The 27,805-nt window shown below is 32.6% G+C and overlaps 2 protein-coding genes across 5 annotated transcripts; one reads left to right on the forward strand and one right to left on the reverse strand.

Moving 5' to 3' along the window:
* Nucleotides 1-906: 906 nt before the first annotated feature.
* On the reverse strand, nt 907-13,362 carry LOC110994482 (mothers against decapentaplegic homolog 4). 4 transcript variants are annotated; one of them, XM_022261132.2, is made up of 14 exons: nt 13,195-13,362; nt 12,636-12,874; nt 12,094-12,268; nt 11,439-11,648; nt 10,634-11,212; nt 10,350-10,469; nt 9,418-9,555; nt 8,739-8,843; nt 8,116-8,246; nt 7,708-7,799; nt 6,937-7,105; nt 6,219-6,345; nt 5,443-5,587; nt 907-3,830 (listed from the first exon to the last, which is right to left on the reverse strand). In XM_022261132.2, the coding sequence occupies exons 2-14, from the start codon at nt 12,870-12,872 to the stop codon at nt 3,761-3,763; spliced, it is 2,298 nt and encodes a 765-aa protein (XP_022116824.1). In that variant the 5' UTR covers nt 12,873-12,874; nt 13,195-13,362; the 3' UTR covers nt 907-3,760. The 4 variants fall into 4 exon arrangements, with proteins under 4 accessions (XP_022116824.1, XP_022116823.1, XP_022116822.1 ...); XM_022261131.2 differs by having other exon boundaries at nt 9,418-9,558; XM_022261130.2 differs by having other exon boundaries at nt 10,341-10,469.
* Nucleotides 13,363-14,231: 869 nt separating this feature from the next.
* LOC110994477 (trafficking protein particle complex subunit 10) lies at nt 14,232-27,619 on the forward strand. Its single transcript, XM_022261121.2, has 15 exons — nt 14,232-14,554; nt 14,640-14,851; nt 15,011-15,403; nt 15,525-15,824; nt 16,425-16,604; nt 16,898-17,130; nt 18,395-18,577; nt 18,881-19,255; nt 20,980-21,460; nt 22,042-22,221; nt 22,869-23,099; nt 23,712-23,972; nt 24,437-24,518; nt 25,171-25,299; nt 25,668-27,619. The coding sequence occupies exons 1-15, from the start codon at nt 14,491-14,493 to the stop codon at nt 25,799-25,801; spliced, it is 3,438 nt and encodes a 1,145-aa protein (XP_022116813.2). The 5' UTR covers nt 14,232-14,490; the 3' UTR covers nt 25,802-27,619.
* Nucleotides 27,620-27,805: the final 186 nt, after the last annotated feature.

Raw genomic sequence — 27,805 nt, forward strand, 5'->3', positions numbered from 1 at the left:
GCGTAAATATTGAGAGTTGAGAAAGGAATTCAGCAATTCGGTTCTCCGAACATGAAGCCCGTAAAACTTGTAAACAGTGTCGGCCTCGGCTATTTTTACACAATTTCGGAATATTACCGTGTCGTAACCTCACTTTTATTAAGAGAAACGTTCGCAAACTGATCGCTAATAATCTTATAAACGTTATTTTATTTGTAACGCTTTTATCTCTAAGTATATATCTATATCATGGTATATAACATTGGAAAACCAATGTGATTTGTATAAATGTAAGAATAGCAGTTTTGTCAGGACACCGACAATTAATGCGTATAAAAATAATTCTCGTTTTTTTATGTTGCCGCTAGTAAGCTATCTAATAGGTAACTGACCGAGTAGTCAATTTATTAGTCGCGGTAGCAAATACTTCAATGTACTTACTATGTACATTATTTGCTTTCTATGTACAGGGCATTCTTTCTAAGAACTTACCTTACGTGTACGTCATGCTCAACTCTTTTTTTAATGTCATCTCGAAATAGGTGCTCGACTACAAGACAATTAAGACTTAAATACCTGATAGGTTTAAATAATGTCAAAATTTACCTAATTACTTTAACCCGGAAACTTTAATTTAGACAATATAATATCAGCAATAGAAATTTTAATTTAGACAATATACCGTATATCAGCAATGGATTAGAAAAAAAATAGGAATCAAAGCTAAATATATATATTTAGCTTTGATTCCTATTTTAATAATAACAAATGTTCATTACAGCGTTGTAAATCAACACTCTGCACGACTAGAGACAAGAGATCATTATCACCATAGATTGATAACTGAAGACAGAAGTTTTGTTTTTGGGTTGAAACAAAAAAGTATATAAGTACACAAAAATATTATAAAATGAAATAAAACTACAATTAGAGGAATAACCTTTATATTCATTTCTGTTCAATTTCACTCTTAAACTATGCACTTAAGACTACTTAACCGTGTGCGGTATAGAAAATGTCAATGAGTAATAAGTCACAAATTTATAAAACCATAGACTTAGTGGTCCACAAGCAAAATTCCAACTCAACTATCAAAACAAAACACGATTCCGTTCCAAAATAATCGTAGAGTTTTTGTATCGTAGCAACGCGTATAAAAATGTTGCAAAATATTTAAACGCTACTTGTACTTACAGATGTTTGTATAAACAACAATATTCAACTCTTTTATAATCTACTAAACTGTCAAATGGTATCGAACAATTTTACAAACAGCAGTTAACGGTACACCCATGTAGAATTTGCAAAAATCTTATTCAAAACATCAACATCTTTAAAAAATTACCACTTAATACCTAAAACCCTTTGAATCGATTTCATCACTGTGAAGAGGTATTTTCGATACGTTGTCAATTGTCAAACTTTAAGTTTATACACTTATAAGTACGAATTAATTTGTTAACCGCCTTTTCAGCTTATATACAGTACGACAAAATATTTTGGTAACAAAATTAAAATGCAACCAATAAATAATGTGATGTCTTATCTGTATCAGACTTTATGATATACCATAGGTATGTAAAATAAATCAATAAAAAAATCTAAAACATTCATGTTCAACACATCAAAAATCTGCACATAATAAAATTAAAGCGAATCAAAGCAAACTAAATAAATCTCATATATTTAAAGAGAAAAACACGTGATACATCTATTATAATTAAAAAACGTCTCGTACACAAAAATACCACAATTATACCTTATTTTAATTCTTGTTCAAAATACATCCTATCATTTTGTTAGCGCATCACAGTTTTTTATTCAATTCATTGATAGTGCGTAAATTAAAATATTTAGGCTAATCATTGCCTTAAACTTAATTATAATAGTATTTGTTTTATAAAAAAATAACTCCATATTTGATTTAAAAAAAACAGAACCAGAGACAAAAATCATGGGCCGGTATTCTAGAACGTCATTCCAAATCTCAAACTGTCAAACATTTCTTCTGTATAGTTTGACATATTTGACAGGCGACGACATTGTGAACCGGATAAGAATATGGACCATAGATTTATGTTTAAAATATCTATATTTTAATCAAAATCCCATTTAAACCGTTATCATATTTCAATTCACGCAATATCATAAAACAATCACATTCAGCTAACAAAACACACCTTCCATACACACTACAACTATAAATTAATATCTTAAAACTAATTCCCATTTGGCTTCTTTCAAGTTGAACCATAATTATGTCTTGTAGAAATATTTTGGTTTAAAATAGCAAACACCATGAAATTTTTGGCAGTGTTCAGTTGTATGTCGATTTATCGTGAGATCTATGTTACTATTTTAATGCTGTATTCTATATATTCTATTTATAGGTGAGTTTGCACTTTAAAAAGTACTTAAGAAAAAAGTCTTTGAAAATCCCCTTCTAACACTCGTAAATATCTTAAAACACATTGTGATCAACGACACGTACTATTGTCTATGCGCAGAGAAACAGTTCAAAGATATTTTTTAGCGTACACATCAAGATTTTCATAGTAATGCAGTCTTAGTAGACAAGACATAAATTTAGTTCACCCATTTTATAAAACGCGAGCGATGCGTTTTCATGTGCAACATTATAACCAACTTTAACATTTTCAAACTTTGAATTAATATGACTAAAATAGGCAAAAAGTGCAACAAAAAAAATTTAATTAATGAATCCTATATCGGTTAGTTAGGCCTACTGTCTACCAATATTGTCTCTGTAAACGCATTTACGGAAGGAATATGATCGATTAAAACGACGAAGAAACTTATTTCCTCTCTGCCTATTGACGCGTTCACTTTAAGATTACAAACAAAAGCTAAAACCTTATAAGGTAACATTCCTAGTCATATTCATTCAAAGTATACCATACCATAAGAGAAATAAACAATTTAGCAAAGGAAGACAAACAAAAAATTCGGAAGACAAAATAGATATAACATTTTTCGAAATGGCAACAAAACTTCAAACAACCAAATTAAACAATCACTGTACACGAACCTTTACCCGCCAATGTGCACATTTTTAGTCTTTACCACAAAATGTTCCCACTCTGACCATAGATCACTACACTCATGCCGTCTCGCTCTAACACTGCCTTAGTCCTATACAACTTAGAGAGCAACTCATAATTATTGAAAGAAACAAAACATGCGTTGGAGTTAGGGCGCTGAATAAGATGGCATTTGCTTATAAAGCTATATCAGGGACTTTTTAAAGTCATATTAATCTTCTATCGATGCTAAACTAATGAAGCAAGGCCTTAAAATGTCAGAGTGAGACAGCACCTTTTCTTTTATATTGCTTAGTGTTGAGCAAGAATTCGATCATTTTTGTTTCCTTTCCTAATATTAATTGTGTTGGGAGACTACCATATATGACGATTATTTTATTACAAATAAAGTAGCAATGTTTGTGAAGGTTCTCAACGGCATTGTTATAAATGTCGAATCGTTATAATATCAAGCAAACCGTGGAATCTACTTCCGATGGGTTCTACCCTAGGAGACTACAATTGTTTAAAAAAAGAATACTCAGGAAGAATTAAAGGCCGTCAACACATCATATAAAAAATGCAAATTAAGTAAGAGAATGAAAGAACCCTACCCTAATATTGTCATTTTTTATTATTTCCTACTCAACACTAAACAAGTGAGTCTCACACTATCCGCTTTCCCGTGCGTTCGAGTGGTGTGTGGTCGCTCGAAGGCCTCAAAAGAAGCCGATCAACTCCTACTCGATGTTAGTCCGAGGTCCGTCTATAGGCATCGTATGGAGGACCTCGTCCAACAATTGCAGCGCTCTGGAAAATCAATTGTTTATTAATAGTGACAAGTAAATATTTGCAAAATTTATTTATTTACACTTTGTTACCTTATACAAAAACATATGTATAAAAAAGCAGGTTACATAAGTTATTAGGCAACAAGGGGCCTTATCGCCAACAAGCGATTTCCTAATTTGGAACAATAAAAAAAGAAACGAAAACAAAAATGTTAAAGCTCCAAAATCCAATTAATAGTTAGTAGCTAATTAAGAGGCAGAAGAAAAATTATCAAAAAGAATATCAGACCAGAAAGAAGATTTTTAAATAAATTTAAACATTCGTAAAAAGTCCGCTTGATGTTGGATGGTCAAATGAGAGTTGTGGCCTATTTTTTCAAACAGATGCTTGAGAAAATAGGCCACAACTCTCTAAAATAATATATATTATAAAATAGTTGTGACTCATAATAGGCAAAATAGGCAACAAGGTTTAAATAAATTAATTCTCATTAAAACATATGTTACATGAGAAATAAAAAAATATTAAAAACATAAAAAGTAAAATATCACGCCACCGTCTCAAAAAAACTTCGCATGCTTATTTGAAACGGTTCACTGCTATTTATCGTATCTCTAGCAAGACGTTGCATTGACTCATTCCGGAATAGGTTATCTTTTTGAGAATATTATATACTAGCGACCCCCGCCCCGGCTTCGCACGGGTGCAATGCTGATACTAAATACACTACAGAAAATCTGTGAACGTTGTATATAAAAATGTGGGTTACCCATAAGAGATAGACATATACCATCACGAACTTTTCTGTAGACCTTTTCAAGTACAATACTTGGTACATTATTTTGATAAAACTCGTAGGGTTCAGCCTGCGTTTGCAATGTAAGCGGAAAAATGTAATTATTTACGACATCACATTAGAAACCTCAAAAATAACAGTACTTCTCCACTATTTAATGGATGTTATTATACATATAAATTTTCCTCTTGAATCACTCTATTTATTAAAAACCGCATCAAAATCCGTTGCTTTAGTTTCAAAGATTTAAGCATACAAAGGGACATAGGGACAGAGAAAGCGACTTTGTTTTATAATATGTAGTGATGTAGTGAAGACAATTTTCGCCGCAGCTCAGAAAGTTCGCAAGAAGATCGATTTGTGCGTTTGGAATTAATTATAAATGCGAACAGTTCTCTTTATTGATGAGAGTCAATCAACGCATAACTTGGAATAGTATATTTCATTAGAAGTGCGGAAAGCCTGTCATTGCAAAGAGTTTCGACAAATGTCTACCCGAGCCGAGGCGTAGGAGTAGGCTAATCTACATCTTGGTTTTAAAGCTGTTGTAAAAAATGGTTCATAGCTCAACACAACATCAAGGACTGTTTCAGTTTGTCCAATAACATTTTGTATATAATTTATTTAATTAATTAATTAATTTTAAATAATAGCGACTTTGGGTGACAATAGTCTAAATGACAAATAATCAAGATATTTAGTATTTTATGCTTTCCACTAATATTTCGCCAAAAATCCTCGTCAGAATCTCTTCGTATGTTTGTATGTAAGAGTATTGTAAGAGTATTTTACATATTACTTGACCTGTCATAAGATTTAAAAAAAAGTACCCACCTGTGTAAATGTACTTCGACCCAGCAAGGTGTCTCCTTAATAGAGCTCCGAGGGTAGTCAGGACCCCATCCCTTCACAAACGAGAGGCGGACGATGCACAATCTCCTCAAGTCATCTACTCCTATACCTGCGGCCGCTGATAAACCTGGATACCAGACGCACAATAAATGGATAAGCTTTTTTCGTAGTTTCAATTCTATACTCCACGTTCAACTCAGTTCTATATTAAATTTTCTTACAATAAAATTATTATGATTTTCTTTGCAATATATTTTTTTACAATAATAAGTATTACAAGCATATTAGTTTATATCTAAAATATTCAGATGTACATACATTTAAAGTAAAACAATATTTAACTATATAGATACTTGATGATTATGTATTTTGTGCTATGGTAGCTGATCAGATGTACTCTCTACTGAATCTCCTCCACCATTTGGAAGATTATTTTCAATTTGAGACAGTGTAATATTTTGTGTTTTATTGCGTAGTTCAAATACTTGAGTTATTGCATCACGGAAGCACAAAATTATGTTCAGGAAACTTACTAATTAGTTTAATACAAGGATATCCCATAAACCATTAGAAAATATTTATTTAAAAAACAAGGAAAACTAAATAATATTATTAATAATTAAAAATTAAAAACGTCTTTGAATGTGGTTAGATCGGGTCAGTCACCTCTCACCAGTTAGAGAGCGATCAAACTTCAATGAGTCTTACGTAGTATTAGATTATGTGTTGTGTTATTATAATAAAACTACTAAACATACATTTGTTCATCCCCGGATGCGCAGGCGCAATATGTCCAGCGACGGCGGCGGCCTGGGCAGCTGCGGCCGCTTGCGCAGTCGCCGCTTGCGTCTGCATTTGACGGTGACATTGACGGAGATCGAATACCTGGAATACATTATTACAACATTTATAAATCAGTAATAATCAATAAGTTTCTCTTTGTATATTTAAAATACATAAAATTAAAAACTCATATAAAAACATTGAAAAAAAAACAGTTCGCAAGTTCAAGAAGAACTGGCAAGAAACTCTCCGCCACACTTTTTAATCGTCAAATTTTGAGCTAACAAATTATTGGAGCAAATCAATCCCAAGGATAAGAATCATAAAAATTATCGTCAAATTTATAAAAAAGCTTTATTCATTAATTTACGTGTAACGAGAGTTTTGAATTTGTTAAGTGATAAGTCTCTAATTAATAATAATCGCTTGGGAGTTTGTTGTAAAAACAAATACAATTTCCATATAAGGAGTCGTATATCTTCTGAAGCCAATTTTATATTAGTCCTCTTTCGAGTATTATTCTGGTGAAAGTCACCATTTGTTTTAAAATCGTTTATATTTAATTTGTAAAACACCAAACATAAATCTTAAGCCATATTATTTTTTCTTAAATAAGTGACACATATTTGACAGCGCTCAAGCAGAGATTGAGATTTATTGTAATAGCGGACTGTTTTATCCCAGATATCTCACCTTAATACAAGCAGAGGGATATATCTTATGTACTGCATCCCCTGGAGCCCTACCAGCTTCTCGATCGAGGTAATAGGACTGCACAAACACCGAGTGGTCTGAAAGACATCGTAACCATACGTCGCCTTCACCACGCAAGTCGAGTTGGACTCCTTTACCTATGTGTAACCTGAAATATACAATATATCAATTTTATATTGTTGTTTAATTAGTTAATTTTAATGCCGACCACTAGATGGCAGTGTTGCATTTAAAAACACTGTTACTTTATTTATCGAATTGTACTACACGCAAAAATCCTCCCACCACCAATTTCTTCTGAGATATCAAAGCCTAATTGTCTCATCGAGCGGGTCCACAAGGGACCTTTTCTAATGACCTTTGACCGAGGGATTTTCAAAGCAGTTTGAACATATAGGTTTATTTTATTTTTGGACCACAAAATTAGGACAAACACATGCCAAAATAAACATGTATACAAAAATATAAAAAACGGTGTCGTCCCTAAAACATGTGGACGACCAGCGAAATCAAGTAGATACGTTTTTTACCCTATGTATATATTTGCTATATATTATTTTTATTATTATTAGCTATTACAGATTACTGTCAAAAAAATTATCTTGACTGATTAAGTGTGGTCAAAATTACTTCTTGAATATAACAAAGTCTGAAAGGTTTGTACCATTATTTTAATAAATATCTATGCAATTAGATTTGCACTGAAGACATAGGAAGTATTTGGAACATAAAAATAAAAAGATTCTTTACCTAGCTCTTTCACTCTGTTCAGTTCTGTGAACATTACTTAACGCGCCCAGGCAGAATCTGTTGCCGCCAGAGGGATCCACATAGCCATCAACCTTAAAGAAAAATATTATAAAAAAAGAAATAGAAACCCTAAAAAATATTTTATACTAAAAAGAGGTCCACATCAAAAACATTTTTACACAAAAAGGGGGAATGTCAAAAACATTTATAAACTACAAAGGGGTCAATGTCAAAAACATTTATAAACTACAAAGGGGTCAATGTCAAAAACATTTAAAAAAACAAAGGGGTCAATTTTAAAAACATTTTTAAACTAAGAAGAAGAAGAAAGAATGTTTAACTAAGAAGTTACACATTTTTCATATACTAAAAAACAGATTATACTTAAAACAATTGATACAAACTCACAGTAACATTAGGTCGACTAGATGGCACTTTGAATGTCTCCCCGACCTGCGTGTCCAACTCAAAGTACGCGACCGAACACCAGTACTCAGGCGCTGGCTGGCTGGATAGAAGACCGCCCGGGTTGCCATTATCTGTGTATTATAAAACAGATTTTCATTACCATTTCCATTCCAAAAAGTATCGCAAGTTTACGCAATGCGTGTCTTAAACTAGATTTAAGCCACATGCAACGACTTGGCTAATAATTTGTTTTATTACTTTTTAATAGTGCAATCTGCAATGTCTTGCCAACAAATTATTCACAATGAAACAATATAATCATAATATAATCTTCCTTCTTTAATTCTTCCCACTTCGATAATGGCCTCATTTCAACCTTATTTATTATATTATTTTATTACTTCTTATTTATGAACAGCTTAACTGACTAAATTTAATAGACTACACTTTTCCTCAAGTGCTAAAGAGTAAAGATAAAAGATGTTTAACACTCAGACACATACGAACCAAACACAGGCTAAAGAATGCTAAAGCTAAAAGATGTTTAACACTAAGACACATAGTAAAATAAAACAGGCTAAAGAATAAAGTAAATGTATTTATTTGCGGTTGTATAAACTTACAGTAATGGTGATGATGTGGTGCTGCGTCCACTGGAACAGGCGGTGCAGCCGGCGGCGGCGCTAGACTCTGCGTATACGTTAGAGTGTTATTGCCCGTCCACGTACCTGTATATAACTTCATATTAAAATTTATGTACATGAATGTCACATTACTTAGCAAGATTATGTGTAAACAATAGTAAAGTAATTTCTATGGATCTAACGTCATTTGCCAACTTGGAGCTTCGGCTATTATAATTTTAAAAGCATTATCAAACGCCTCAGCCTTTTCCCTTCTTAAAATATACTATGATCATACAAATAAAATCAAATAATTACCTATTGATTAATAATCGTTATATAAAAAAACCAGTAGACAGACGTACTCTACACAAGTCTTAATTACAAAAAAAAATCTTGTAAATTTTATCCATTCCCGAATCCACACAAAATATTTCATCAAAACCGGCCAATTAGTGTATTAGAAACACGCACCGTAGATTTGAAACTTTCAGAAATTCATTTCGTAAAACTAATTTGTTAAGTGTGGACTAAAGTTAGTTATGAAAAGTTATAAAAGGCAAGACAACGGAGCTCCTAGTCTCAGTAAATTGTTTATATGTTTATATAATTTACATCCTTAAAATAAATACTGATTAAATTATTTAAAAAAATGTCTTCATGGCATATACTCATATACCTTGTTGATGCTGAGTGCGATGGGGTAAGGGGCTTTGCTGAGGCGGACTTGTCGCGGTGAAACCATTCTGTTGAGGTTCATTTGGGGACGCTACAGCTGTAACTGGCACTGAACTAACACTTGATACCGCCACCGAGCCTGCTGTAACAGAAATATTATTTAAGAGATATCCAGACTCCATACAAAATTTTCCTAGATTCATACAAGAGTTTACGAAACTAAACCTCTTTGATTCGGTCGTGGGGTACGTTATATCGCTCGCCTTCTTCTATAGATAACATATCCAAAATAATTTTCTATTGGAATCCAAACATCCATATTTTGGCTTATCTTAATTGACGTATTCAAACGAATAAAAATATGAACTTTTCAGCTGTATAGTCCTTTATGAATTTACGTACGGACCCTTTTTAAAAATTTGGTTTGGATAAATTGTCTTTCTTTTGATGTCTATTCTATTGGCAAGTTCTATGCTTATTTATTTATTACTTGGTTACCATAATAAACATAATTATACAAATAAAAAAACAAAAAGTAAGTAGGTTACATTAGTTATTAGGGCGGCCAAACCTAATATGGAACAATACAAAAAAGAAACACCTACAGAGGGTAAAGTAGAAGTGCATGATTAATTAAAAAGGAACTCAAAATTACTTGGAATAAAAATTAACTGTTGTAATCGCAAATTCATGTTTCAAACATTATTCTAGGTGTAATGTAAAATTAACTTGCATAATTATTTGCTGTCTATTAGTTTATGAACCCACGAATTTAAATATCTATGTAACTTTTTAACACGTTATTCTCTAGCAAAGTCACATATAACACTTGATTTATGAGATGAAATATGTTCTGTGTAATACCGTGTATTATGACAATATTAAAACCATTTTTACAGTTTAATAATATACAGTTCCACTTACTTAACCTACCTGGCATTGACTGCGTAAGTTGTGTGTCAGACGATGTTTGTTCTGTTGTGAAGAACGTGTTGTTCGCGCCATCTATAATAGGGGTAGAACCTCCCGGGGACATAGTAACTGGCATAGCCGCTAAAATAATTACACTGTATTGAAATTCAAGTATAACAAAATTTCTGATTTTCAGAGTTCGAAACATCTTTAATAGATTAATATGTCAACGAAAAAATCAACTTCTTACAACAAATAAACGTGATAAGGCTAAATCAAGTGCAAATAAAATATTAAAAGCTTACAATGATTCATTCTCCACATAGTTCGCGCATCCATTGTATCTGGTGGTTCCAGTTTTGGTGCTATAGCTCTTTGCTGACCCATCACCATTTGCTGAGCATTCATAGACATCCCTTGGTTTATATTTGTGATTTGTGGAGCGCCAGGTGACATTTGGTTGGGTGCAGACGCCATTCTAGGCGACGCCATTTGTGGCACATTGGACCCCATCTGTGGTGTACCAGGACCCATCTGAGGTGTACCTGGACCCATTTGTGGTGTTCCAGGTCCCATTTGAGAAGTGCCAGGGCCCATTTGAGGTGTACCAGGTCCCATTTGAGGCGTACCAGGGCACATTTGTGGTGTGCCAGGTCCCATTTGGGGCGTTCCAGGACACATCTGTGGTGTACCCGGTCCTATTTGAGGTGTAGTTCTACCCATCTGGGGAGTTCCAGGGCCCATTTGTGTCATTTGGCTATTTGGATGGTTCGACATCATTTGTTGCCCAGGCGAATGCCCCATTTGTGATGGTGCCAGTGGCGCCCCGGGTCGAAGTGGGCGCTGTCCATGCGGCGAAAACATATTCGGCACGCCATCTGGCGCTAACGGAAATGCAAAATAAATTTGAACGCACAGCAAATTAAATAAAAGACATTTAAAATAATTAAAAGTAACACACAAACAGTAATTGGATTTGAGACAATTTAAAGTTTTTATCATTCATCATTCAACTTAACAATTAGGATTTATCAAAACAAGTACAGAGTTAACTTTTTTGTTAACTTTAAATTGTCTTATTAAAGTCATGCAATATAAAATAATTCTCACTTTGTCCTTGATTTAATATAATATTTGTTGCTTGAAATTGTTGATGGTGATGAGCTATAGTTGTATGTGGATGTCTTGGGCTGGTAGCATGGTGTTGTATTGTGACAAGCTCTCCAGTATCCATGTCCATACCATTACCTCCGATCCCAGCGGTATACTCATCTTTAACTAGCCGACTAGGTCCTGATTGGAGAGTAAGGTTTGATAAGTCTGAAATAAATATTAATGATTATATTCATTATATTAACTGAAGTAAACTTTTTATTTGAAAAATAATTTGAAAAATTATAACCTGTTTAATTACAATTTTATAAATGTTACAACATTACAGTTAAATATTATCAACAAAAAATGTTTTCCCATTTTGTCAGCTATCTCAAAAATTTATGACAAGAGATAAAAATATAAAATGTAATTATATTAAAGAAATTGAATCAACACAAACTAATATTACGTTAGCACATTTTACACTAGCTGAAAGGAGTTTGCAAATGTATTTAACAAATGGTGTATGCAATGTCAAACCTAATTGTCAGCACTTTTCCACCTTTATAAGATGTATGGGTGTCTCTCATTTTCAGAACTAGGCTTTAGTGCCAGGTAGTGTATAAAATGAACTCAGATTTTAATACATCCAACAGAGTAATTAACTCACCAATTCCAGGGGACACAACCCTTTCATAGTGATATGGATTAACACAAACTGAATCACACTTTAAGTCAAATGCAAACTGACAGAATTTAACATGTTTTAGCTCATTTTTGTGCAGGTCCGGCCAGCGCCAAATTCTAGCATATATAACATGTGGAAATCCTTTTCGTCCTGCAACCTGATTTGAATAACATAAAATTAACAAATGAGCGTACTGTCAACTGACAAAACTGAAAAATTCATGGAAAGTGCTAACACTAAACCAGGATTGATATTTAAATTACCATTAGAGCACTTTGATCTTACCTTAACTTACAATTCAGTCTCTTTTTTAATAAATCATTATTATTTATGAAGAAAATATAACTTATCTATAATGAAAGCAAGTTATTGTATCTTAGTATGTCTTAAAAAGTTGTTTCTCTGAATATCTTGCCGACATGTGATTACAAGTACCATGTATGAAACTGCAGGCTATATCTCAAGGTCATTATCAACCAAATATATATTCTTTGATTTAAATATTTATATTATTATGTACTGACCTGTAGTCTGCCATCTAATGTCCGTTGAATTGTTACACATTTACTAGGATGTGCTCCATTAGTTGTAATAGCAGTAATCAATGAATCCAGTTCATCTCGTTTCTCTTTTAATTTTTTTACTAAAGATTCAATAGCTCTCTTTGAGAATCCTTCACTTTCACCCCCTTGCCGGTGGCACATTAACGAGTGGACGATACTTAGACAGGCATCTGCCGAAGTAGGCGCTGTCGTATTCATGTCTAAAACAGCAAAATATTTTAAATATACTCACGAAGCAATTCTATTCAAATGTCGTCTTCTATCTAATTAATTAATTCACGATTTCGCATAAGCCAAGCGTACGATGATTATATGCAAAAATAGGCAATCTATTTTTAAAAACAGACACTATTGAAGAATATATCGTAATACTTCATTAACTAAGCGTAAGCTGTAGTTATTTACTTCAGTTTCTAAATCACAGCAATTAATCATAATATAATTGACAAAATCGATGAAAATAATGATTAATGTAAAGCAATCTCTATTATTACAAGATTAAGAAAGTATTTTTACTTACTTGATTACTACAAAATAAATTTAGTTTATCCTATAAATATAAATTTCTCCTCTATATAAATTGTTAATCATTTGTTAATAGAAAAATCTCATTTCCTTTTAATCAAGACAATACCAAAACAGTGCGACATTTTTGGTATTCCCTTTTCGATTTTACCAATTTCAAGGATTTCTAGTGATGGGCATAAACCGTAATCGTAAATAAATTATTAACATGTTACGTCAATAGAATAGCAGAAGTTAAGTTCGAGAAATCGATGTATTAAAAATATGATGATAGATTTAATAACAATATAATTGTTGTGTTACAAAGCTTGACTCCAAAAAATAATATAAAATCGGTTGTCTGTAAAGTCGGTTTACTGATGATAGTTGAACGTGACAACGTCATAAGAAAGTACTGATGGAATGGTTGCTCGAAGTTTTCAAAATAATATTTTAATTTTATTTGTTTGATATTGTATGGTTATAGAGCAGGAGGTAAATGGAAATCACAATTGAATTGATCAAGTTACATTTATTTGTACGCATAATTACAATTATATCAATTATTTAACAAACGTACGGTGCCAAACGCGGAGGCCGAGTTTCTTGTCATCTGACCATACACACTACATTTTTTCTTCTTAATTTATAATTATAATAAATTAAGAATAATCTTTTTATAAAGTTTGTGACTTCTTTCTAAGATCTGAATAACATCGATCATTCTTTACACGGACCTAGCTTAGAAAAAAGTTATAATACACTGACACAAGAATCGGAAAAAGACGGACACCTATATTATTATGATAGTAATTAATGATAAATTATTTTGATTAATCTATCTGATCTAAATTCATCGAATCGGCATTGTAAGAAACATAATAGCCGTATATTAAATTGAGTGATGTGCTTGTTGGATATAGTAGTTAACCACAGATGCAAACTGAAACGTAAATGAATAGACAAACATGAATAAATAATATTTCACATTATAAATTATAAAATCAAAGGTATGTCACTTATGAATGACGTCTACTGTCTCGACGTCCCGAATTTTGACTTCGTTTTGAGTTTTGACTTTTTAAAATGAACACTGGATTTCTCTAAGAAATATCAATTAATTTTGATTATTTCGTCTAATTAGATTCCTTGATTTTATCTTCTACTATCAGGGTTCGGTAGGTTTATTAAGTCCAACATGTTTGATTACCTCTATCCAAATGAAATATAACGTGGGTGGACTTATCCTGTTGACGAAGTAATATTTTGGAGTATTGTAGATAGAAATAAGCGGAGTAGTTGATGATGAAAAATGAAGGGTGTAGATAGCTCTACAACAAACAAAGACGGGATGCAAAACAAACCAATAATAACATGTAAGTTATTATAAAACTTGACAACTAAATGTTTCTTTATCCTATTTTAGAGGTCATTATTAATTATACTAATCTATATTATTAGGCGCAGGAGACTGGAACTTGTTTTGTACTCTGGAAGCTCCGTTAGTTGCAGCAATTCCCCAGGATTCCTGTGAATGGCGAAGGTCTTTTGGGAGGATAACAAAATTTGTTTATTTAGAGGCATCCTTCATAAAATATAATAAGGACAAAGTACAGTCAGAACTAAATTTATTGAAACGTCCTATATTACATATTTATTGGACTGATTGTGTGGTAAGAAAAATATTTCTATGTAATTCTACAGGAATAAGACTATTGATTTCATTTACACAATTTTTTTATAAGTGCAAATAAATCATGTATATTGATGTATAAATAGTATTTAAATCGTAGGTAAAAGTCAAATAATAATTATAAACAATATTCTTACAGGATATAGAATATTACAAAACAACTCTTAGAGAAGATATAGAAGTATGGTTTAAACAATTAGAAAAAAATAATATATCTGACTGGATGATTGTTTTAGTGGAAACTTACGATATAAGGAAAACAAATAAACTTTTACCAAGAACAACAGTTCTCGATAAAATTAAAGGAGATTTTGCTATAAAGCAGACAGAAGATAGATTTATATCTGTAATTAATCCTATTAAGTCAGAGGCCAGAAGTGCAGAGTCATGGAGAGCACTAGTTGCAAAATTACGGCATTTAGTTTTAGTATCCTATAATAAAGCATTAAATAAGTTTGAGGAGTATATGAGAGAACAGAGAGAAAAAAGAAATGACCCAGAGTGGGATTATTGTAAATATTTTATTTTGCAGGTTTGTTTTCATTCATCTCTTATATATTATATGACATAATGTATTCATTAGTAATTAATGCATTATTTATAAGAAATAATTCTCTTCACAAAAACTGCTTAAAATGGTAGTTTTATTTCAGGAGCAATTAGCATTTGTGCTTGAAATGCTTGGATTATATGAAGAAGCACTAGTCCAATATGATGAGTTAGATGCTTTATTTTCTCAATTTGTACTCAATTCTAATGTAACAGAAAGTCCTAAATGGCTTGACATATTTAAACAACAAATTACATCATGGCAAGCCATCAGACTGACAACAACCGTGCCAATGCATTTAAGGGAACTTATAATTAAACAAAAAGCCTCTCTATTAGACTTTAGGAGCTATTTATTTCAACGACAGAGTGCCATGTTATTACTTACTGAAAAACCTGAGGAGGTAAGCATTAATATCATTTATCAGTACAAAACATGTACTAACTATTTAATACACATATTTAATAATAAAACTGTTATTCTATATGTTATTTTGTAATAACAGTAGATATGAATGAGTAGTTATTTTTTATCTAGGATAAGTTGTCTGTTAATTAACCTTTATAAAAACAACAGTAAATTAATGCAATTGTTCTCATTAAAGTTCCAGTAATTAACATGAAATTGTTTTCCACATGACTGTGTTATGTCAGTTAATTAACTACAGTTGTTTCCTAGGCTCCAAAGGTGATTAACTTCTTTTAAACAGCTGCATCTGTAGTTTGTTAAGTACTTGGTTTATTGAATAAGCTTGCAGGTCCAGGGTTTAATACATATATTTTTTTGATTTTACATAAAACCAATGATATTCAATATAACAGACAAAAACATGTTATAATGGCACCTTTTTAATTATGCCCTGTTATTATATTAAGTTTTCAGACTGTTTTTCATATAATGTAAATATTTATAATCATTCTCTATTATTGAAGATATTATACATTCTGACTTTACTGCACACATACACACACAGATTTTGACAAGTTTTAATATACTGTTTCAGGTCGCATCCCGCTGCATAAGCACAGTACACAATACATTGGTGGAGTTATCGTTACTGGGAGCACCGTCAATAGATGGCGCTTCGGCGTGTTGGGCACATTTGGCTTGCGTTGAAACGTTACGCGTTTGTGAAGCTTGCACTGATATGCAAGCTCCTTTGTTGCATAATGCTAAAGATAAGGTACCATACTATTGACAAAACACATAAGATATCTAGATCCTATCAATAAGAAATTTATTGAAATAGTATAGCCGTAAATACAAAAACATCATTTTTCATTCACCTTTCACATTCACATTGACAATTAGCGCTGCCAATGGGGTCAGATTTTTGTTATATTAAAAGTATGAACATGTAATATTTATGTACAGTTTTCAGAAGTTTAATTGCACAGTGTTAACCCAAAACAGTTCTCTATTTGAGAAAACTACATTCTGATCCGTTAATATTTTTAACTTGACTTACTTTCTTAGCTTCACGAGCTCGGCAAGCTGTGTGGCCTACTACCTGGTTCTCCGGAACCTACTTCGGAACAACTCCACCTAGTTGTAATGCTGTCAGCCGGAATGGGGGATACAGAGACAAATAATAAGTCCCCAACCGTGAGGCTGAAGGAAGCTTTATGCAGCAGTACATCCTTTCAGCAGTACTATTTGGAGTTAGCTGAATTGGCTATGGGGACGTATAAGCATATTGGAAGATTAAGGTTTGTCTTAATAATGTTATATAAAGGATCATCAGGAACATCACTTCAAATGTTATTAAGTACTAAGTACTATAAATGATCGGCCCAAGGCATAGCTTAAATGGGAATAGTATTAAAAATCATTGTATTTTGTATTTAAGAACGAATATCAACAATGTAATGTAATAAATAAATAAATAAATGATAACAAGTTAAAATATTACAAAAGAAGTCAAAAGTCAATCTCTACTTAACAACCAAAATGTTATGAGTACTGATAACCGACCGACCATAGACCATGTCAAATTAGAAGGTGAAAATCTTTATGGAAATTATTATATAAGAAGTGTTTACACTGTTACAGAGTAACTGACCGATAGACTTTAATTTCTTTTATAAAAGTTAAGTTTATGCAAATAAATAATGTATCTTGTAAGAATAGAAATGTATTAACTATGGTGGAGCCCTCCCACAACATTGCTGTGCCTAACCAAGGTCCTTATTGTAATAAATTATAACGTGTAAAATATTTATATAAGGAATGCAATAAAGATTTGAGTTTGAGTTTAGCTTTTAGCTGTCAGCTGCATCATATACGGTCCAAGAGTATTTGATATGTTTACAGAATCGGTAAAAAGCAAAGTCTTGCTGTTGGTGTCTTTTCCTCCACAGAACTAAATATATAAACAAGCTAAGCTTATATAACCTCTTTATGTGACTCATACAATTTTTTTTTTAAGAAATATACATTTTTGTATTATCGGACCGTTAGAACTGTGTCGTAAAAATATGGATATCCAACTAAAAGAAGAGCAGAAAGAAAAAGAAAAAGAGCAGTGTTGGCCTAGTCAGTAGTGGCTTCAGCGTGCGACTCTCATACCTGAGGTCGTAGGTTTGATCCCCGGCTGTATACCAATGGACTTTCTTTCTCTGTGCGTATTTAACATTCGCTCGAACGGTGAAGGAAAACATCGTGAGGAAACCGACATGTCTTAGACCCAAAAAATCACGTGTGTCAGGCACTGGTGGATGATCACCTACTTGCCTATTAGATTTAAAAATGATCATGAAACAGATTCAAAAATCTGAGGCCAAGACCTAAAGAGATTGTAGCGCCTTTTTTTATCCAACTAAAAATCGTTAGTGGTTGAGAGAGCTGCGACTTAAATCTTAATACAATTAATTCAATAATTTAGTTTAAATTACCTTTTAAACTGAAATTGGTTCAGTTGATTTATATGAAAAGCTATTTAACAAATGCTTCTATAACTATATATTTTTGCAGATTTGCTCGTCAAATTGGTAGAGACTTAGCGGCATTCTATTCGGAGTTGGGTGAGACAAGCAAAGCGGTTGTATTTCTCGTGGACGCCCTAAGGTCTTATGAGGAACAAGGCTGGCATGAACTTGCAGCTCAAACGAGGCTCGAATTGGTCGCCGCTGCTAAGAAAATGAATGATTTTGACAGGTTGATAATTAATATATTAAGCATTATTTTTATTATATTATTAATATTTAAGCATAGATATATTTATATATATTCTATTTTTTTTTGTTTTTCTTTGAGTAATGTTCTATAGATATCTTGCACTCATCATTTTTATTTTTTTTTACTTTTCTTACTAGGGTTGCCTGGAAGACATCGCTTGTTAGCGATGAGACCGCCCGTTGCATCCCTTGTAATTTTTATGTATTGTGTCATTTGTGTTTCTTTGCAACGAAGTGTGAATAAATAAATATTTAATAACCAATTTCCACAAATCTCTTTCAGGTACACTACGCTATCAGCAAAGATTGCAAGTACAGCTGAACTAGAGATCCTAGTAAGAAATTTCTTCTTTGAGGAAATGATGAAATCGATCAAACAAAATCTCACAGATAAAGATTCAGTCCAAACGGACCTGAACGATTGCTTTCGACTGATTTCCTCAACCCTTTTGCCGTCCGAACGTGGTTATATAACAGAGAATAAAGTTCAATGTAAACTGGTTTTTGAGAGTGTTCTCCCAAAAGACGTGGTGTGTACGAAAGCGACCATTTGCATAGACCCCTGTGAAGAGAAGACGCCGGTGAAAAATAAGACTGATTTAGGTATACAGGCTAGTCCGAAGAAGTCTAGTGATGATGTTTCTAGTTTTAGTACAAGGTAAGTGATTCACAGCCACGCGTTGTACTTATATTGTATGAAAAATGTTTAATGTTTAAAGAACTTTATTTCTCATTACAAAACAGAAATATTTTATTTACATGAGAAACTTAATATTAATATATATATATTATATACGAGCGAGATACACGTCGCCATTAGCCGTAACAATTTTAGTCAGCTATGTTCATTCTAACATGCATCTTTAATGCCTTTTTGAATTTGTCAAACACTCCAATATTGCGAATTTGAGATGGTAATTGATTAAATAATTGCGAACCCTCATACCTAATAGATTTCTTCAAATAATTTGTACGCGGCTTCGGCAAGATAAGCAAACTCGCTCGACGAGTATTGCGTGTCGTTGTGTATTTGATTTTTTTAAACGACAAGCAACTATGGATAGAGTTATTTAAAATTTTTTTTATCAAGATACAGGTGCTATATACATACAGTTGTTTAGTTGTCATAATTTTGGTTTCTTGGTAGATTTTATTAGTCGGTGTTAAAAAATTCTATTTAAATAATGATTTTATTAATTTATTTTGTAGTGTTTGTATGTTAGAAATTATGTTATGTATTATGTATGTATGCAGTCCGTAACATTCTAATTGGGTATAAGAGAAACGTAAATATCTGTTTTATTTATAATTTATAGGTTAGCCTTCTGACACTATCCTTAGGTTTGATACAATGCTTTTCTTCACTGTACACTGTACTTGCATCTAAAATATAAAACTCTGAATGGACATTGGTCAAACTCAGTATTCTCTGTAGTATATAAATCATATAATCAGTTATTGAAAATAGTTGATATTTAGCGTGTTATTCTTATTAAAACTAGCTATATTAAGCCTATCCAAGTTCTAACTTCCAATATACCGGCGGCAATTCTGATCCCAATAATGAGTTTTCGTCTCGCTTCCCCAAGGTAAAACGGGTAAAGGCACTAAATCTATCTATCTCTCTTCAGTAGCTCATGTCAGAGCGGACAAACTGTTTCCACCGATTTCTGTCCAGCGCCTCTTTTCATCCTTCCATGTTTCCTTTCATCTTTATGACGATGAGTCATTTACCTCGAATGATCCACTTGGTTGGTGAACGGCCACATTATCTTTTGCCTTCTGTGTTACCAAGCACAAGCAGTTTCTCCAAGTTTTCATCCAAAGTGTTAGTGCTATATGATAAAATTCTTTGTCGGCATATGATTGGCAACTCCATTTGTGGAGTAGGGTCAGGATCGATATATTGGTGCGTTTGGTCTTTTTTTATTTTCTTTTAGTGCCTCTCCATTACTGGAGGTTGGTCGTCAGTTTCTTGAAGCGTGTCTCCATATTATTAGACTTTTTCTGACTAATAGGGAAAACTGTTGAGCAGTGCTTTCTCGTTGCCTTCTGCCCGAAACTCCCAAGGTCGCTGTAGCTTCTACTAATCTGTTGCCGGCGTTACAGGCGTCAATCCTTTGCTATTCTCGAGCCAAGATAGTCCAAGTTCTACTCCATACAAGATGATAGGGAATACTAGAACCCGTATAAATCTGAATTTGGCTTTGATACCAATTCCTCCTTTCTTCCAGATGTTGCTTAAAGGTGTCATGCTGCCGTCGTTAGTGACTAAACCTATTATATACCTATAGAACTATTATTTATAACTTAACAAATCGAGCGGTTCTTATATTGTATTTTAAATATTGCAACCGATTACAAATGTGTTATACTTTTCAGTATAAGACTGGATGACTTAAAACCCAAGAATCCTCTATTAGATCCAATGCAGTTTACCTCGAAACTCCATTTTAAAGAAGATAAATCCCTTCAAAAGGCCACTATAGAGTGTCAGAACCCAAAAATGATATTAAAACGATCGGACAGCACAAAGTATCGTAAACCAGTACCACAAGTCAAATCTAACTGCGAATTTTACCTAACGTGTACTGATTTTATAATAACACCAGGTTTAAATGAAGTATTGTTTGAGTGTATACCGACCAAATGCGGGGTATTTAAGCTGGGTGTAATATCTTTATTGGTCGAGGGGAAAATAGACTTTATATCTGATGTGTTAAGTTCCAAAATGGGTTTTGAAGTGATAACACAAGGCGTGAGCGTATATTTGAATAAAATTGAGCCCAAGAAGGATTTAGTTGCGGGTTTGGAACACGATATGGAGCTAGTTGTTACTAATGGTTGTTCGAGGATGGACGAGGTAAGAACTTCAATATATGCAACTATCTATATGTACACTTCTAAAAAAGATCTAAATATACATTAGGGGCGTAATGCAGTAAATCTGCTTACGTACAGCTTAAAGTAAGAAAAGCTCTCAAAATTAATAGTACATAAAAAATTTTTTTTGTAGGAATCCTCAAAAAAGTTCGTTTTCAAGCATAGACTATGTTTGGGTAATGTGTGTAAAAAAGAAAATAATTGCTGTTAGTGTTTACCAACGTGCAATTTGATAGCTAAGGCTATTCGAAAAAAAAATTCTACTTATTTGTAATTTGAGTTTAACTTAAGTGAGCCATTCAATTTTAGATATTAAAACTTATGTATTTTACATAAGGCATGAGAATTTTATAACATAAACATTGTCTAATTATTTAAATAAAAAGCAGTAAATGTAAAATTAGAAGTATTTTATGTACATTTCGTTTTTTGTCGTTCATAAGTGTACATTGTGTTACCTATATGAATAAATGATTTTTTCTTTGAAAAAAAAATCCATCACGCTGCCTATACATATTATAACCACTTAAGAAATGGCTAGAGTGTGTTTGTTTTTTTTAGAATACAACAATACATCTTAAAGCCTCATCGGGTCTTCATCTCCGATATGGAGTGAATTCCTTACTATCCCGGGAATTAACGATACCAGTAGAAGCATCAGAACCGTTTCATACTACAAAAATTCCTTTACGACTGTTCGCTGTTTTGTTACCAAAGAGAGAAAAAAGTATTGAACACACGGTGAGTCTATGGCTATACTACTTTTAATATATTGTATGTAAAAATATCTTTAACGAAAAATATGAGAAAAATCTCACTTCTTCGAAAGTATGAGCAGTATTGGCCTAGTGGCTTTAGCGTTCGACTCTCATACCTGAGGTCGTAGGTTCAATACCGGGCTGTGCACCAATGGACTTTCTATGTGCGCATTTAATATTTGCTCGAACGGTGAAGTAAAACATCGTGAGGAAACCGACATGTCTTACACCCAAAAAGTCAACGATGTGTGTCAGGCACTAGAAGCTGATCACGTACTTGCCTATTAGATTTAAAAATGATCATGAAACAGATTCAGAAATCTGAGGCCAAGACCTAAAGAAGTTGTATCTGATTTATTTTTACTTTCGAAGACTACAATCTAAGTTGGTAGGTGTATTGTAATAATACTCTAATTCATAAACAAATTCATATATAATATATGTGGTTGCCTGGAAGAAATCGCTCGAAAGCGATAAGCCCGCCAGTTGCCCTCCTTTCCATTTAATTATGTTCAATTTTTATATTGTAACGAAGTCTTAATAAATAAATATGTATTTTTTTTTTGTTAACTTGTATATATATATATATATATATATATATATATATTGATCTAACATCGTTTATTCCAGGTGTGGCTAACCTGCCCCTGGTTAGAGTCAGTAATGGAGGTCCCATTACATTTCTCTCCTCCTATGATAGCTGCATGGAGGCTCCTCACCTCCAATACTCGAAAGTTCGTCCATGTCACTCTAAAGTCTACAGTCGGACATGTCATACACCTGGTACTGACAGAGCCTAAGTTGGAGTGTGACGGCAACACTACTGTGTCCAATCTTAATCCAAAAGCACATGATGATATGGTGAGTGAAAACTAATTTAATAACTAATTAGTGTTGTTAAGGTTTTCTAACTTGGGTAGAATGCCTGGCGAACCCCAAGGACCCATCTGAAGGGCGTGTGAAGGGCTGAGGTGGTTTTAGTCGTGTTTGTCAGTTGACGGGGTCTCGCTACCCCTATGAATAGCAGAGGGATTTGAGTGTTAACCCAACCCCACAGTCCCCGCGTTAATATCGAATTCCATGGCGACGGCCTGCGTATGCGCATTATCAACTCATTTAAAAAAAGGTTTTCTATATAAATATTTTTAATTTAGAATGAAATACTTATTGCATAATTTATTATAAAAATCAGATAATAAGGTTTAAGTAGGAAAAAAATATATAATTTTATTATACAATATGTAGCTAGACTCACCATTCCTCTCTTCATTATTTAATAAGGTAGGTTGGTGGTATGTAAGTTAGTTTTTAGTATATCTACAGTATGTATTCGTAAGCTATTATTAAACTTAATAGTTTAAGAAACAGAATAGAAAACTAGACGTGAAAGCTTTAAAAAATCATATACTTGTAAAACACATATTTCTGCAATAACTTTATGTAAAAGTAAGAATATTTTATTTAAAATTTCAGAAAATATCATCAGATGGTACAACAGCATCGTTTATGTGGGAACTACTGAAAGATCCTTTGGTTAAAGCTGGTCCTATGAAGGCTATATTCACGGTTCAATACCGATTGGAAGATGAAAAGGTTTCACGTACGTTCACGTGCCCGATTGACATACAAGATTGTACGACACTGTTCGTTATACGTACGAAATTGGAACCGGGAAAAGGATCGGATTTCTGCAGAGCAAGTCAAGTGTGTTGTCTACATTTGAGTGTTCAGAGGGTAGGTTTGCATTTTATTTATTTATTAACACTTCGTTGCTAAAGAAACACGACTAACACAATATATATAAATTACAAGGGATGCAACGGGCGGCCTTATCGCTAACAAGCGATCTCTTCCAGGCAACCCTAAGGCATTTTGTGGTATATCATCAGATTAGCTTTTTTCAAATACCACGTCAAATTTTCTAGTTAATTTTTTTAGAAATATTTCAAACCTCTAAGCTATTATTGAGAGGTGGATTACGTCCATCTTTCTTACATCTCTCTAGATACTCCGGCCATGTCGGACATCCGTTCCATCAGGGTTAAGAAATATAGAGGTGTTCAAATAACCAGTCTTCCAAGACCAACCGCCGGAGACAAAATGGTCTAAATAAAATGAAATTGAACTCTAATCAGATTCTCTTCAACTTAGTTCAAGTACATTATACAGAAGAAACAGTCAAAATGTTTTTTTTTTAGGTTAATGAAACTGAATACACATCATTGATGTATGAGGTGCTGGCTGATCAGACTATGTGGGCAGTTTTAGGGAGAACTGCAGGTAAGATTAATTTTTCATCTATTAGTCAATATCAACTACGGGGAAATAAATACAGATAATGTAACTTTTTCTACAGCCGTACTTTTGACATTCAACACCTTGTGTATTGCTTGCTGAAAAGCATGCGAATCGTCGGAAAAAAATTAAATTATGTTAAATAATTATAAGTTTATAATATACATAGCTTCAATCCGGTAAAAAAGTTTTTTTTTAATCATTAATTAATCTAGTGACATTAGCGTGCGTCACTCAAAGATAAAGTCGGAGATTTCATCCCCTGCTGTGCACCACATATATTTCGATGTGCGTTTTTAAAAGGGGTTCATTCGGTGAAGGAAAATTCGTGTGGAAACCGGCATCTTAGATTTAAATCAGGGAAGTGAGTTAGGCAGAGAATGCTGATCACTCTCTTGCCTCTTAAAAAAACAAATTTTCGCGAAAAATGACAGAAGTCTTAGCCTAAAAGGTTGTGGTGCCATTGATTTTTTTTAGTTACTACCCTACAAAGACTTCGAAATTTTATTACAATTGATAATGAGGTACTTATTACCATATTTACCAGTAGGTAGGTGTGCTATTCTGCCGAGTTATAAATACAATCGTTTTAACCGCGTCTCCTGAAGTCTGAAGTCTAAATCAATATTTATTACAGGTGTAATAACAATAGATTCGTCCACCGGCGAGCCTCAAAACGTAACATTAGATGTAATGCCACTCATGGCAGGGTATCTGCCGCTACCAACCGTCCGATTGTCCAAATACATCGCTGCTAATACCAAAGGTAAACTACATAATTTTAATTTCTGTTAGTAAATATTTTCTACCATTAATAAAAAAAAAATTATTAGAATTATAGTTGATTATTCTTGCTGTGAATACAATGTGTTTAATGTGTCAGATTAGAGGGTAGAAATACATTCATTGAAATTTTTGGTCTACCCTCTTTGATTTGTGTTCACGACTACGCACGCCACCGCATGAGCCTTATACAAATGCAATAGACATAATTGCACTTTGCTTTCTATATTTATTACCGTTTTTATGTTTGTTTTCCAACAAGCATAGAAGTTTGAAATAATAAGAAAAAATTAAGGCATTAAAGTGAGAATACCATTGTGTTTAATATTAAATGATAAATCTGCTTTACAGATCCCAAAAAGGATATTTCCGCGCATCCCCGGTTAGAACCATTTGGTCCAGGTCAAGTGTATCACGCGGGTAAAACAAAACAAGTACATGTATTGGCGCCTGCGCCTAAGGAACATTTGGATATTGTTGTTTGAACTCACTGATACAAAAAAGAAAGAGACGGTGATAGGTTACTTTTTCCCAAAAAATATAGTGAGTGTGAGGAAACGATAATTTTGTGAAAAACTTTTTATTACATTATTGTTTAATTTGTCAAAAGTCGCAGGCGTCTATTAATATGTTTAATCGGCTGATTCCTGAAGGTAAAACTTAGTTTGAAAATAATTACCATTTGTTTTTTTTTCTGTTTGTATAAATGGATTGCTCTTGGTAACCATAGAAAATAATTAATTGTTTATTTTTCTAAAGTGTATAAAGTAGTTACTCAACTTAAGCTGTGCCCATTCTTAATTTAATCACTTTAACTACTTTTGTCCAAAGACAGTTTTTATTATAGTATAGACATTTTTATACTGCCTGCCATTTAATAAATACTCCTTATGCATAATAGCCCATTGCTGTTATTAAAATAGATTATTTTGTTTCTGCCATGACATCAGTTTAGTTATGTATGTCAAAAATTACCCACAAATTCACAACCAACATATGTAGTTTATATTACAATAGTTTTTAACATACAGTCTTTATTAATTCTACTGACTGAATCCGTTTAAAAAAATAGTCATAGAGTACAACGAAATTACGTAGTCATAAGGCCGTTATAAACATGCTATTTTGAGACTAATTCTTATTTTAATAATTATTAAAATAACCTATATCCTAGCCTAGTGGTAAGGAGAAATCACAAAATGTGATTCTGTTAAGTAATCTAGGAGATATTGTCGAAAGACCAGGTTAACTGCCTTTATAAAATAAAATAAAATTATAGAAGCTACAGATGGCAAATAAACAACAAAAACATTTATTTTGATATAAATGTATGAATATAGCCAAGTCTAAAGTTATTCATGGAACTTAAAAAGATAAAAAATTTAAACATTTGATTACTTTCAAGGTAGAATGTTTGTAGGAGAGCCGAAATTGTAAATTATTCTGTCTAATGTTGGACCATTGCTATATGTGATAAATGTGTTGCATTGTTCTATGACACATATATAATCAAAGGTTCTATTCTTAAAAGCTTATTACTATAAGAAAATCTAAATTTAATATTGAAACTCGGATGTTCAGAAAAAAATCATAAAATGTAGCTCAATAAAAGTCCATGTTAAAAGATAAGGATAGGACTTTCTTAATACATAGTTTTTAATCTCAATTATTTAGGTATAAGTTCAATTGTTATGTTTTTTTAGCTGGTGGTTTTATGTTTATTGTTTATTGTTCTTTGTGTCATTTAGATATGTTTAAGAACAGAATTATATATTTGTTTAAGTTGTGTAGCTATTCTATATAAGCATTTTATGTTTATTAGGTGCATAAAATGTGTTATATATCTTAGGAATTCATTTAAATGCAATAAACCAATAACTTCGGTTTCATTTAGACTTAATTTCAATTATACTGTTGTGTATTTGTCAGTGTACTGACAATACTGAAAACTGAATAATATTTGCTTGACGGAATCTTATTTAGAATTATAAAACATATTGGATTTTTTAAATATGAAACCAAAGGTTTACATTATAAATAACATCACATAGTTTGTATTGGTAACATATACTCACAGTGTTTATGATATAAGTAGAGGCTTCAAAGTATATTTTCCATTATAACATAGTAATAGAAGAAAGCTTTCTTTTAAGAATATTTATTTACATATTGGTTCTATTAGCATTAATCAGAAATTATCAAACTGTTGGTGTAAAAATAGATTTAAGCTGTATAGCTGAAGATTGTATTTATATTTCCTACTATGTATAATACTTAGGTGTCAATAAAAATGTTTATTGTTATCTAAATTATTTTCATGCCCTTACCAACTAGTTTATAAGTATGTATATTAAAAAATCTGTCTTGCCTTTTTAAAAGGCATCACAATGAAGATAGTACTATGAATAAAAGTATGTAGCTGGTGTGCCTATTACGTCAGTAATAAGTGCTTAATTCAATTCCAGCAACTTTTATTTGAATTTGGACAC

The sequence above is a fragment of the Pieris rapae genome, chromosome 14, assembly GCF_905147795.1.
Source record: "Pieris rapae chromosome 14, ilPieRapa1.1, whole genome shotgun sequence".
In the NCBI taxonomy this organism is placed as follows: Eukaryota; Metazoa; Arthropoda; class Insecta; order Lepidoptera; family Pieridae; genus Pieris; species Pieris rapae.

Excerpts from the sequence above, each read along its gene's own strand:
- LOC110994482 (XM_022261129.2), bottom strand. The coding sequence starts at position 12,872 with ATGAATACGACAGCGCCTACTTCGGCAGATGCCTGTCTAAGTATCGTC. Across the intron at positions 11,213-11,438 it reads TATATTAAATCAAGGACAAA|CGCCAGATGGCGTGCCGAAT; the intron begins GTGAGAATTATT and ends CATTTCCGTTAG. Across the intron at positions 7,106-7,707 it reads GAACAGAGTGAAAGAGCTAG|GTTACACATAGGTAAAGGAG; the intron begins GTAAAGAATCTT and ends TGTATATTTCAG.
- LOC110994477 (XM_022261121.2), top strand. The coding sequence starts at position 14,491 with ATGAAGGGTGTAGATAGCTCTACAACAAACAAAGACGGGATGCAAAAC. Across the intron at positions 19,256-20,979 it reads GTTTCTAGTTTTAGTACAAG|TATAAGACTGGATGACTTAA; the intron begins GTAAGTGATTCA and ends TATACTTTTCAG. Across the intron at positions 22,222-22,868 it reads AAAAAAGTATTGAACACACG|GTGTGGCTAACCTGCCCCTG; the intron begins GTGAGTCTATGG and ends CGTTTATTCCAG.